At 36.7% G+C, this 13,119-nt stretch overlaps 1 protein-coding gene across 1 annotated transcript; it reads left to right on the forward strand.

The window, feature by feature from the left end:
- Positions 1-3,132: 3,132 nt before the first annotated feature.
- sgca (sarcoglycan, alpha) lies at positions 3,133-11,526 on the forward strand. The gene is made up of 11 exons (XM_037690947.1): positions 3,133-3,139; positions 4,284-4,412; positions 4,498-4,649; positions 7,251-7,317; positions 7,391-7,589; positions 7,657-7,825; positions 8,398-8,606; positions 8,700-8,726; positions 9,893-10,066; positions 11,361-11,387; positions 11,471-11,526. Exons 1-11 carry the CDS (start codon positions 3,133-3,135, stop codon positions 11,475-11,477), a joined length of 1,167 nt encoding a protein of 388 aa, XP_037546875.1. The 3' UTR covers positions 11,478-11,526.
- Positions 11,527-13,119: the final 1,593 nt, after the last annotated feature.

Consider the following 13,119-nt stretch of genomic DNA (forward strand, 5'->3'; position numbering starts at 1 on the left):
TATCTATCTATCTATCTATCTATCTATCTATCTATCTATCTATCTATCTATCTATCTATCTATCTATCTATCTATCTATCTATCTATCTATCTATCTATCTATCTATCTATCTATCTATCTATCTATCTATCTATCTATCTATCTATCTATCTATCTATCTATCTATCTATCTATCTATCTATCTATCTATCTATCTATCTATCTATCTATCTATCTATCTATCTATCTATCTATCTATCTATCTATCTATCTATCTATCTATCTATCTATCTATCTATCTATCTATCTATCTATCTATCTATCTATCTATCTATCTATCTATCTATCTATCTATCTATCTATCTAAAAAAGCCAGCAGATTGCATCAAATCTTCATTTCATCACAACCTTCCGTCCTAAACCAGCACTCGGATGACAGTGGGAAGAAACAACTCCTTTTTAACTGAGACCACCCACAGAATCGGGCTCAGGATGGACCTCAATCTACCTTGACCAGCACACCGACTGGCTGGTCCAGGTGGAGTTTACATGGGGAGAAAAAGACAACAGAGTGCAGAAATGCGGCTTACAGCAGCACAACTAAGGGATGGCTCAGGAAACCCAAGAGAGAGGACAGACTGAGATGGTCTGGACATGTCCAGGGGAGGGACAGTGAGTACATTGATTTAAAGATGTAATAAAGACAGCGGCCATGAAAAATACAAAGATGAGATACATGGATGCAGCTATAGAGGACATGGGGACAGAGGACACAGAGGACAGAGCGAGACAGAGGAGGATGACTTGCTGTAGCAACCATTGAAGAGGGGACAGCTGATAGAATAAGATTAAATGTAAAAACATTGTCTTCATACAAACAAAATGGACTTCATACTAAACTTGTTTTTATCAGAATGGCTTTAGGACCCGGGGGAATCCCGTTGCGTCACGGAGGCCATGGTGTTGCTTCCTGCACTCTGCATCACAGACATGCTCCGAGGACAGAAAATCACATTGTTTTTATGTTCTGAACCTGCCCAGACTGATTAATTGCTTTTTTTTTTTTTCTTTTCTTAAAAGAGTGCATACACAAAGCAGAGACGAGCTAATCAGAAATGTTTGCCTACTGTTCCAATCAGCTTCAAACTTTATTTAGTTTACTGCAGTGAAAAGGCAAGAAATCTGACCCTCATTCAACAAATAGCAAACTTCTTTTTTCTGTATTAACTCTTTCCGATAGTTAATATTTTTGGACGTTTCCTTGATAAACAAAGATAAAATAAATTCTGAACTTTTTATAAAGTGCAGACACTTCACAGCTGACTCGTGTATTTGTCCCCCATATTTGATACTGAACACCTTATATAAAAATAAATAATTGGGTAAATAGCTCTCTTGCCACATCTGCTAATGTACAGTCACCAGTGCGCATGCGTAAATTTAGCACCACGCCCCCTAATAAGTTTTTAGCTTTTTCCGGTTGGTGTTAATTTCTATTGTTTTGGTATTGTACACCTGAATTTTACTGACGGTTATATACAAATAGTTTAGTTTAAATTATTTTTATTGGTATTTCCCGTTGAGAAAGAGACATGTAATGTTCCCGGGTGTTAGAATTACTGCACAGATTAAACAGAGTTGGACATAAACTCTTTTAGACTAAACCGGAAGTAGGTACGATACGGTTAGACCCCAAAAGCATCGGATTATATTGACTTTGAGCAAGCGCAGTAGTAACTGCAAAACGGTAAATTGAATCATGCACAAATGCAAATAATTATTATAATAATTCCACACAGAGGCGCCATTAAGAAGGAGCCAGAGGGGGGTATGGCCCCCCTTGGAAATGATCTCCCAACTGTCCCCCCTGAACAATCTTATAATTATGGGTTAGATTTTACATTTTGTTAACAAATGAATGGATTTTAATGACACTCTGCTGTTTGAAGTTAATCGACAATGATAAACACAAAATTGACAATAACTCTGTAAATTTCATTGTTACTGAACTCAAATTTGGTGTGGAAGTAGTTGAGAGTCATCCCAACTCACACTTTAAAAGCTAAATGAGCACGTGAGATTTTTATGAAAACTTTGGCACACAAGACAGTGTGCGTTTTAATTTCAAATGTGACGCTAAGAGAGGAGAGGACAGGTTTCAACGAGTTGTATCTGCTGTTTTCACTAATATCACAATCCCATTTCTTTCACCAAATCTACAGGGATCCGTACACAGGAATTGTTCTTGGTTGCTGTGCAGGAGAAGGAAATCCTTTTCAGAAGGAAGACCTAAGTGGGGTAAAAACATATTTTTATGTATCCTGACACCACAGAACCTCTGACTAAAGCGCATTTTTTTAAATAAGATGTTATACTGTTTGTAGAACTGGGTATCAGTAAAAATATTTAGCTTTTTAAGCAGCATGCATCCTCCTGTGACCCTCCTTTACAACTTCCTTTTTTGAGTGTTCTGCCCATTTCAGGAGATGCCCAGAAACCCAGCAGGGTTTACCTTCTTCACAGCAATGCTGTCAATGATGAAACGAGGGCGTGGAGGTGGATTTTTCTGTAAGAAGGTCACCTCGGCTCCAGATAATTTTCTCTACACCACCTGGTGATAAGGCCCAGCTTGGTGGTGTCATTATCATATTTCACAAGTTACTATAAACTCTTAAGTAAAATATATATATATATATATATATATATATATATGTTCATCAATATCAGAAGATCATTTTATTACTTTCACATTGCAGGATTTTTCCAAACAACCAATATGTGACAACGGCATAACAAAACTAAAATTATTTTAAAACTTCCTTTTAGAAGAGTGTTTACTTGTTTATTCTCCGCAGATTAGAACAGATGTGTCCTCTGGTGTCTTGCTGAGGTATTTTCAGTGCTTCGCCTCATCTTTAAACCCACTTTTGCTTTCTGTTTTTCTTTATTTTTGAAGAGTTTTATTTGTAAGAACAGCAGGTGTACACATACACAGAACAAACTCTTCTAAGATGATTATTGCTGTTATAATTAAACATTTCAGTGCCTTTAAAAGAGACTGCAAGCAGCTCTAAAATGTGTTTTTTAATGTTTTTATTTCTTTGTTGCCCATTAATGTAGGTTTGTTACCCTTTTAGTTAACAAGAAACAGCATGTCAGGTAGGTGCTTAAAGTAAGTGCATTTACTCGTTATATGTTTTCGGTGAGAACTAAGAAAGAACCAGCTGAGAGAGAATGAGCACGAAACATTTAGAGAAACTTAGTGGAGAGGTGACCTCCATCCAGATTACTTTAATAAAAATGGCAGATGGATGCACTCAGTAAAAGGTAAACTTTCAGAATCACATTCAAGTTTTCTAAAGTTTACTCGGACGATTTGATAAAATAAACCAAAAATATTTCTGGTAATATTGTTTAAAGATGACTCTCAGCTACCACCACTCAAAATTTTAGCTCAATATTAGTAAAATTGTCAGAGTTGTAGCCATTTTTGTGTTCCTAATATCAGATGTTTCTGGCGGCCATCTTGAACTGGGTTGGCTCCAAACTTTAATCAGATTTATTGATAATTTCTTGAACGTTTCATCAAAATGTATCTAGTTACCAGACAAATGAATGCACATTTTACATGCAAACACAAGCCAAAATATCAACATGTCTTATAATTAACATTACTGCCTGTTTGCCTTCTGCAGCTGCCAGATAATACAAACTGAAAACACGAATTAGTAGAAGTTAAACAGGTGATGATGATGAAGGTACGGGAAATCAAAGTCAAAAACAGTCAACCAGACTGAGACATTCAAGGCTGTGATAAAATGGAGCAAACAAAGGCACAAATAAAATGTAAAACACACGCGTCGAGCAACAGACGTAATAAAACTTAACATGTTAAATGGGATTTACAGAACAATTACCAAAATAATAAGAAAACAAAGGCCGAGACAGTCCTCAGTTTGCAGACGGACACCTCTCGGATGGTTTTAAAAATAGCTCTGACATGAGTTTTACTGTGACCAAGCCCCTCTCCAGCTGGCGCCGTCAGTCACAAACCAAAACAAGATGGCAGACTTCAGGAGCTGCTTCATCTTCCTAACAGGCGAGTTTTATATTCAACACCGACAGATCTTTAGGCTTTGGTCACAGTTCTGTGCCATTCCGAGCTCTTTATCTGTGATGTCACCTCTGAATGCAAACTTACAAGATTACAACAGAAAGCGGACTGTTCTGTCCATTTGTTTTACAGTTTTGGCAGTTTATTAATTTTTATGTAAGTTTTATTTTTTTTGCTGTGTTGCTTCAGTTTTCGCTGGCAGCTTGTTTGGGGCCAATGCAGAGATCAAAGTCACCATTCCTGTGGGGAGGTTATTTACATACGAGCTGCTGAGAGAGACTTTCCAGAATGACTTTGAACCTTTGGCAAAACTTTATGGTGAGCTTGGATTTATGTATTTTATTATTATTATTTTTAATAATATTTCCTTACCGTGTTTTCTTTCTGTTTATATTCATGTAAGTTGGACACCTGTACAACGATCCCATGACTTTTAAGTGCAACAAGCAGGGTTTCCCAGACCTCCCAGAGTGGCTGCGCTTCATCCAAAGACACCCCTTAGATAATGGCTTCCTGTACGGCACCCCAACATCTCCAGGAAAAACCATCATCGAGGTCTGAAGTTTTTATTTTTATTCTTTACACTAACATCAATAAATGTCAGGACTTGCTGTCAGATCTAAGGAGACAAAAGCTTTGGTCTTGTCTTTAGCAGTTATTTTGAGCCTACGTTCAAAGAACAGTAAAATGGATCCTGAAGATGAAGACGCAAACATTTCTGAACTGCATCTTTTAGTTTCAATCAAATAAAATTTAAAAATAGCTGAATTACGTCTCACATTTTTGGCTTTGCTCGGAATAAAAACCAGGTTTGGGGTTCAAGATCTATAAAAAAAGAACCGAGCTGTTGTTATTGTCTTATTTTTCTCAAAACAAACATGACACAATTTTCCATTTTATAAACTGTCTAATAGAAAAATGGCACTGAAAGCTTTGTAAAATGTTAAAGATTTAACCACAATTTAGTTTAAAATGCTACTAATGCACAATTGTTAGGTAAAACTAATTACAGTTTGCTTATAGATGCTGCTTCAGTAGCTGCTTGTTGTTGGTTGATTCACATTTAAACTGAAGGAAAGTCACTATGAACAATGCAGGACAGAATGTGTCGAGGCATTCTGGGAAATGTAGGAAATAGGCAAGTAGCTCAGAGACAGAGAGAAGGTCCTTTCTGCAGTTAGAATGATCTGAGTTGTTTTAAAAAAAGGAGAACAGAAGCTAAAAGGAGCAAAGCAATAGCTAAAAGTTAAAAGCAGCTGATTGGTAGCTGAATGTTAAAGGTAGCAATCTGTAATGAAACCTATATTCTAAGAGTAAATAAGTGCAAGCTGAACGTAATAAAAGAAAGACTAGCTAAAAGTAGCAGCAAGTTAAAAGTAATTAAAGGGTAGCATAAGAATTTCTAAAAGCTGAAAGTTGCAAAACACTAGCTAAAAGTAAAAAAAATATATAAAAAAAACAAGCTGGCTAAAAGCTAAATGTAGAAAAATGCTAGCTAGAATCTATGTAGCAATAAGCAAATTAACATAGCAAAAAGCTAGCTAAAAGTAAATGTAGCCAAAGGCTGAATAAAAGCTAAATGTAGCAAAAGCTTAGCTCAAAGCTAAAAATGAAAGGGGCTACCTAAAATTTTAAAATTGCATGGGGCAAGTTAAAAGGAGCAAAAGACTAACAAAATGCTAAACATTCAATTCAATTCAATTCAAAAATACTTTATTAATCCCAGAGGGAAATTAAATGTTGTTGTAGCTCATTTTCCTTGTTTCATAAAAGAGTTGTTCTAGATGTTGATGGTTGTGGGCGGGAAGGATCTCTTGTGATGGTCCGTCTTATAGCAGATCTGAAAAAACTGGCCACAGATGTTGATCTGTTTACTTGCACTTGGTTGGCCTCCTGGGCTTCAGGATCACCTGAATGTTGGGCAGAAATCCTCCCAGGGCAATGGCCACTCCTCCCAGCAGCTTGTTGAGCTCCTCATCGCTGCGGACAGCCAACTGTAGGTGCTGATGGACGATCCTGTCCTTCCGCTGTCATGAGCCGTGTTTCCTGCTAGTTCCAGGATCTCAGTGGTCAGGCACTTGAGCACAGTTAGCTTTTGAGATGTTAATCAGCTGCTGTTGGTTGTAGAAACTGCCTTGTTGCCATGGTTACGCATCATAACAAATGTCCAAAACTAAAAAAGTTTCAGTAAAAATCCTTCCAGCTGCACAGCATCTGATACCAGAGGAAACAATCATCCAAAAAATGTGATTTACATCCAGAAAAAGAGGAATTAAAGTTTCCAAAAGCAAAATCTCAGAATGAAAGTAACAGAGATGCTCCTACATGCAGCCACCTTGAGCGGCGCAATATAAAATACAAACATATAACATAAGGCCAGGTAAAAGCTAAAAAAGGCTAGCTAAAATTCAAAAGAAGCAATGGACAATCTCATAGGTAACTGGAACAAAAACTAAAAGTCAAAATTAGCACAAGGCTAGCTAAAAGTGATTAAAAGGTTGCTAAAAACTTAAATTAGCATAAGAATTTCTAAAAGCTAAAAGTAGCAACAACAAAAAAAACCTAGCTAAAAATAGACAAAAAGCAGGCTAAAAGCTAAATATAGAAAACTGCTAGCTAGAGTATATGTAGCAATAAGCAACCTAACAGTAAAATAAATGTATCCAAAGGTTGAATAAAAGCTAAAGGTAGCAAGAAGTTAAAAATGAAAAGGGCTAACTATTTAAAAGTTGCATGAGGCAAGTTAAAAGTAGCAAAAGCTGACAAATGCTAAACGTATAACATAAGGCCAGCTAAAAGCTAAAAAAAAGGTAACTAAAATTCAAAAGAAGCAAAGGGCAAGCTCATAGATAATACCGTATTTTCTGTCATAAACGTCGCACCGCCCTATAAGTCACATCAGTCCAAATATGTCTAAAGTGGAAAAAGTCATAAATATGTTGCTTCGGCGTATAAGTCGCAGGGCGTGTAAATTATGCAAAAAAACGCAAGAGCAAAAAACACAGTAGTAACAAAAACTAAAAGCCAAAAGTAGCATAAGGCTAGCTAAAAGTGTATCAAATGCTGAATCAGCGTTTTTCATGGAGCGAACTTCCCAGCTGAAACTCATGTTTTCTTATTATGGGAGTAAACTTGCTGTTTTTGCTTTTCTGACAGATTTACGCAATCAACAAACGCAGCTACGATACAGCCAGACAGATTCTTGTAATCAAAGTCGTCCCAGGTGTGTATGAGTGAACACATGAGGAGAGATGAATGGGTGAAAAGGAATGTAAAGTGGCTGATGTCTCTCACAGAGAAGATGCTGCCTTATCAAGCTGAGTTCTTCATCCAGCTGAGGGAGGTTGAGAAGGTGCTGCCCTCTTCTGTTCAGAAGGAGATCAAGCTGGATTTGCAGTTTTTGTGGGACACAGAGGGTGTGGAGATTGTAAATATTACCAACGCCCTGGATCGAGGTGGCAGAGTTCCTCTCCCTCTTGCTGGACACTATGAAGGGTAAACAGCCGTGCATAGCAAAGCTTTGACAAACGTGTGTTTTTAATAAAAATCTGATATGTGTCAGCGTGTATGTAAAGGTGGGGTCGGAGAAGTTCTTCTCAAAGTGTCTGCAGAGCGTGTGGACTGCAGGGCACCAGAAGCAGTGTGCAGCAGGGACCAGGGTTAAGGCCCCCGGAGGATGCAACTTCTGCAGGATTCCCAGCAACTGCATCACCTGGTGCAAGACGGAGCTGGTGAGACGTCGGTTACAAAAATGAGACTTTTCCAGCAAAGTCTGAATGCTGAGTGACTTTGCTAAAGTTAGCTAAAAAAAAAACGTGAAACCGAGTTTATTAAGAAGTAAGCATTTAATGCAAGTTGATACATTTAAAGAAGAGACACAAGAAGCAGAAAGGAAAACTTAAAAGACAAAAAATGTGCATAAAAAGAGTAGAAAGACACAAAAGAAGATAAAAAAACAAACAAATATATGCATGAGGAGCTATGGAAAGATCAAACAGATCCAAAAAGAGGCCTAAAAAGACAAAAAATAAGCATAAGGAAACAAAAGACAAAGATTGGACAACATAGAAAAATTAAATATTTTCAAGAAGCACATTAAAGGAGACCGACGAGACAAAAAGATGCATGAGGAGACATAAAATTACAAATAAAGGATGTGAAAATACATAAAGTGTGCACAGATAGACAAAAGGACAAGCAAGGAGACATGGAGACAAAAAGTATGCATGAGAGGACAGGACAACGGCATAAAGAGACACAAATAGAGCAGGTGTGCTGATGTCTCTGCTGTCTCTCCCTGCAGATTGACCTGACGAAGCAGGAACCAGACGCACCTGCTCCCAGCTCGGGTTCGGGGATTTTAGAGGCCGGGGGTGACTTTGACCCTCCTGAGTCTCCCCCGAGCAGAGACTTTTTCCCAGACTACATGGTGACTGTGATCGTGCCCCTGATCGTCGCCATCGTTCTGTGTCTGCTGCTGGCCTACGTCATGTTTGGACGGAGAGAGGGCGTGTACGTATGGACTCCGAGTCCTTTTAGAGAACCAGAAATGTTGCTTCAAATATTGTCAGGCAGAAACTGAACATGGAGCGTTTTGTTTTTCAGTGAAAAAAGGAACGCAAGAACAAACAAGTAAGTAAAATGTGATTCGTCCTGCTGAGGTGAACCCCGTGTCATAAAACTCGGTGCTATTACATCACTGTATTTTAGTTTCCTTCAAGATCTCTGACAAACTTTCCATTTTTTTTTTAATTATTTGCACAAAATAAAATCAACAGTTTATATAAAACTATGTAAAATAGAGGTTAGCACTTTTATCCAGAGTTTAAATTTTATATATTTAAGCTTCTGTAGACTTTTACAAATTACTTCTAAATGGGCAGTTCTGCTAACAAATATGACCTTTAATGTCTTAATGATAACTTTCTTGTTTATTTGTTCCTTAAATGTGCTTTGACAGGAAAACTCATCCATATTTTTGGGTGGACCACGCTCACAGATTACTGACATTTTATTAACAACAAAAGTTGTATTTTAATTTAACCAAATACATAAAAATATGAATTTTAATGGTTGATTCAGTCCAAATACACTTCATTTTAAAGACCTGTTTATTAAACATTGATTTATAGACAGTTTTACCTACATTTTTATTCAGAATTAAGTGTTTCTTTGTTACATTTTGAAAGATTACAGCTATAAATACTTTATTTTTCAAAATATGATAATCTGACAAAGCAAGTTTATAAATAAAAGCTCAACAAGAACAACAATGCAGCAATGTTAAATATTTAAGTTATTGTTTTTTCTTTACATTAAATATTCAAATGATTCCTTTATTCAAGCAATATTTATATACAAACACGTTATTAGTCATTTTATTATCACATTGTTAGGCTTTAACAAGTAATTTACTGTTACAAGTAAAGTAGAGATAATTTTCTTAATCTTTCTGTAATTATAAATAAGGAAAAAGATAAGATAAGATAACCCGTATATGTAAAATATTTATACACATCATTTAAGATTATTATATCTTATTAATATAAACATTCCATGTTTTAACTAGCCATAAAATGTCAATCAGAAAATCAAAACGTGCTTATTACATTTCAACATTTTTTATAAATATTTGACGTTCTAAGTGTAGAAGTATTTCAGCTAATGCATTTATGAAATGTAAAGTTTTGCAGCAGGTACTTCAATAAGTTCTGATGCTTTTCTGTCAGTGTATTTGTTTTGAATCAGTCAGAGTTGTCTCTTGTCGGACGCTGAATGTGTCGCTGTGTTTGCCGCAGCATCCAGCTGTACCACCATCACACCATCCACAGCAACGCCGACGAGCTGAGGAGCATGGCTGCCGAGCGCGGGGTCCCTCTGCCTCTGTCCACGCTGCCCATGTTCAACTGCCGGACGGGAGAACGGGCCTCACCCATGGAGTCTGACAGCATCCCTCTCATCATGGCCCAACAGTGAGGACCAAGTCCAAAAGTCTTTGGAGCTGGTGACGCATTTTACGGGGTTACACGAGCAAAAACATTCTGGAGTTTGTTGGTTCTTTAACACTGAACATCCCATCCTCAAGGATGTTACTCCTTCACTCCACAAACATACGTATTTTATTTATTTATTTATTTATTTATAATAAAAATAAAAAAAATCTATTGAACATTCATTAAATCACAAACTTTAAAATAATCAAATGTTAGAAGAGGGAACCAATCCAAAGCGTCATTTTAAGAAATTCCTTTGCAAATATATAATACATATAAATATTCATTCCCCTTATATAACAAAATATAGATAGAAACACAGTTTTGTATCATCCAGAAAGAAGAGGAGAAAAACAAACAATACAAAAAAATAGACAACGTGAATTTTCTGTGAATACTGAGGGCTGAAGGACATTGCTATATATATAGTTTTAAGAATGAAATGTGAAGTGAAATATTAGTTAAAGCAAGCAGAACAAAGGCTAAAACCAGCAGAACTGAACTAAAAGCTAAATGTAGCTAAACCACAGCTAAAAACTAAAATGAGCAAACAGTTGCTTTGAGGTAAACATAGCAAATCCATAATTTAAACCTAAAATTGGCAAAATTGTGGCTAAAAGCTAAATGGAGCATAAAAAAAATTAAATAGAGCAAAGGTGCTGACATAAATTTCAGAGAACAATGATTTTAAAGTAATTAAATAGATTGCAATGTATTTCTATGTGGGGGAAAAAACTAAATAATGATAAATGATTCAAAAATAACAATTTTAACACACTGTTTCCAAACAGGCGGAGATACTTTGATTACAAAATACAAAAAAATAATAATCAAAAGGAAAACAATTATGTGAATTACACAATAAAATGTGGTTTTGGTGCTTTTATTAAAAATATAAAATGGACAAATGTAAAGAAAAAAACTGTACTACAAAATACAAAATATACTACATAAAAATTAAGTTACAAATATTAAGATAATCAACAATATTTTAAACTATATTGTTAAAGTTATGATTAAAATACATTTAAAAAAGATGTTTAAAATGAACTCAAACAAACAATTAGCGTAAGAAGTGTCTGTCTGTCTGTTATTATGACTTTTGCCTTTTTAATTTGCCTTTCCATTAAAGGAACGGTATCTTTTCTAGTTCATCAGTATTCCAGATTATTGGTAATTATTTATGTCTTGGCAGCTTTTAGTCAGGATTACCTCAAACAGTATTCACTTTTCTGCGTGGTTACCTAAAGCAAAGCCTCTTTTCTTTCCATAGGGATCCCTACAGTGACACCCTGCCAAGGTAAAAAAATAATAATAATTTATATATATATCTTTTCAGCATTCTTAATGAATTAATTAATCTAATGTTGTCTGTTTTTACAGGAAGTAAACGCAACGATGGATAAAGTGTTTTTGACGCACTGAGATTTAACCATTTTGCTACAGCTTTGCCTCTGTTTTTGCAGATATGCAATATGTTTTATTTTTCTTTGGAGTTTATTGAAATAAATGAACAGTGAGCAGTTTATTAGTTTGTTGTTGGCTGTTTATTTATGTCTTTATTGTTTTTAATCTGAAATGTTAAATAATTAACAAAAATCCCTCCCTATCTTGCTTATAACTGTACAAATTATCGTCTATTGATGAATACGCAGATGATAATAAGTTTGCTCGTGTCTGTGGTTGTATGTCGATCTGTTACTAAATGAACTACCGGATCAATTTTAATAAACCTTATGAAATTAATCATTGTATGTGTTATACATCTAAACCTGGTTTCCTTTCGGAGTTAACCTGATTCAAGCTAAATAACTTTGAAGTGACAAAAAGAGCTATTCCACACTCTGAGTAGCACCTGGAGTATTTGTTGTGACTCAGCTACTTCCAAACAAAATCTGTCTAAAATTGACCGATTTAAACAAAGTTCTTGAGTATTTTGTTAGCACTTAGAAGATTGTTGGGGATCAGTCTCAGCTTCTACCACACCAAATTTTAGGTCTGTATTTGTAAAGTTAACGGAGTTGTGGCCATTTTTGTGTTTTTTAAAACCAGTTGGCTGTGTCGCCCATCTTGAATCAATTTGACCGGTAATCCACGGTAGATGTTCAGCCAATAATAAGTTGTGTTCTGTACGTTTCTTTTAAATCAGTTAAGGAGATATTTTGGTATGAGACACACAAAGACAGACCCCGTCAAAAACGTCCTTTAAATATTCACTTGCTGCTTTTGACGTCGCTGTTGCAGCAGATTTCCACACGAGGCCACTCTGCATCATCGTCGGATTCAGAAGGGCTGCTCGGTGGTGTCACGGTTGGAAGTGTTTCATTGTGGGAATTAAGCCAAAGGTTTGGATCCTGGGTTGACCTGACCTTTCTGTTTCAGAGTTTGCATGTTCTCGAGCATCTGTCCGGGTACTCCAGTTTCACAGTTCAAAAACATACATGGTTGGTTCTAGGTAGGTTGGTAGGGTCAGCTGTGGATGAGTGGTTAGAGCAGTCTTCCTCCAATGGGAGAGTTGGGGGTTGAATTCCACCTCAGGCACATGCTGAAGTGTCCCTGGGCAAGACACTGAACCCCTCATTGCCTCCGATGTGTGTCCCATCGGTGTATGAATGTGATCTAAAGTACTGATTAATCTATGTACAGATATAGTAGAGTGCTGTATGAATGGGTAAATAAGGACACAGATTGTGTTGTAAAGCTCTTTGAGTATCATGATAAGGTAGAAAGATGCTATGCAAGTACAGTTCATTTACCATTCTAAGATGACAGGTTTGTCTGCCTCTGGGGTGACTGATGGACTGGTGATCTATCCAAGGTATACTCAGCCTTTCACCCACTGACCACAGGGGCATGCACCTGCCATGCTGTGACGCTGAACAGGTTTAGGAGTCCATCCATCATCTTCCGCTTGTTCCAAAGTCGGATCACGGGGGCAGCTGCTTGAACAGGGAGGCCCAGACATCTCTTTCCACAGCCAGCTCTTCCAGCTCTTCTGGGAGGACTCCCAGGACAACAGAGAGGCGTAGTCT

Source organism: Nematolebias whitei, chromosome 17, assembly GCF_014905685.2.
Source record: "Nematolebias whitei isolate Nwh7 chromosome 17, NemWhi1, whole genome shotgun sequence".
NCBI classification, from domain to species: Eukaryota; Metazoa; Chordata; class Actinopteri; order Cyprinodontiformes; family Rivulidae; genus Nematolebias; species Nematolebias whitei.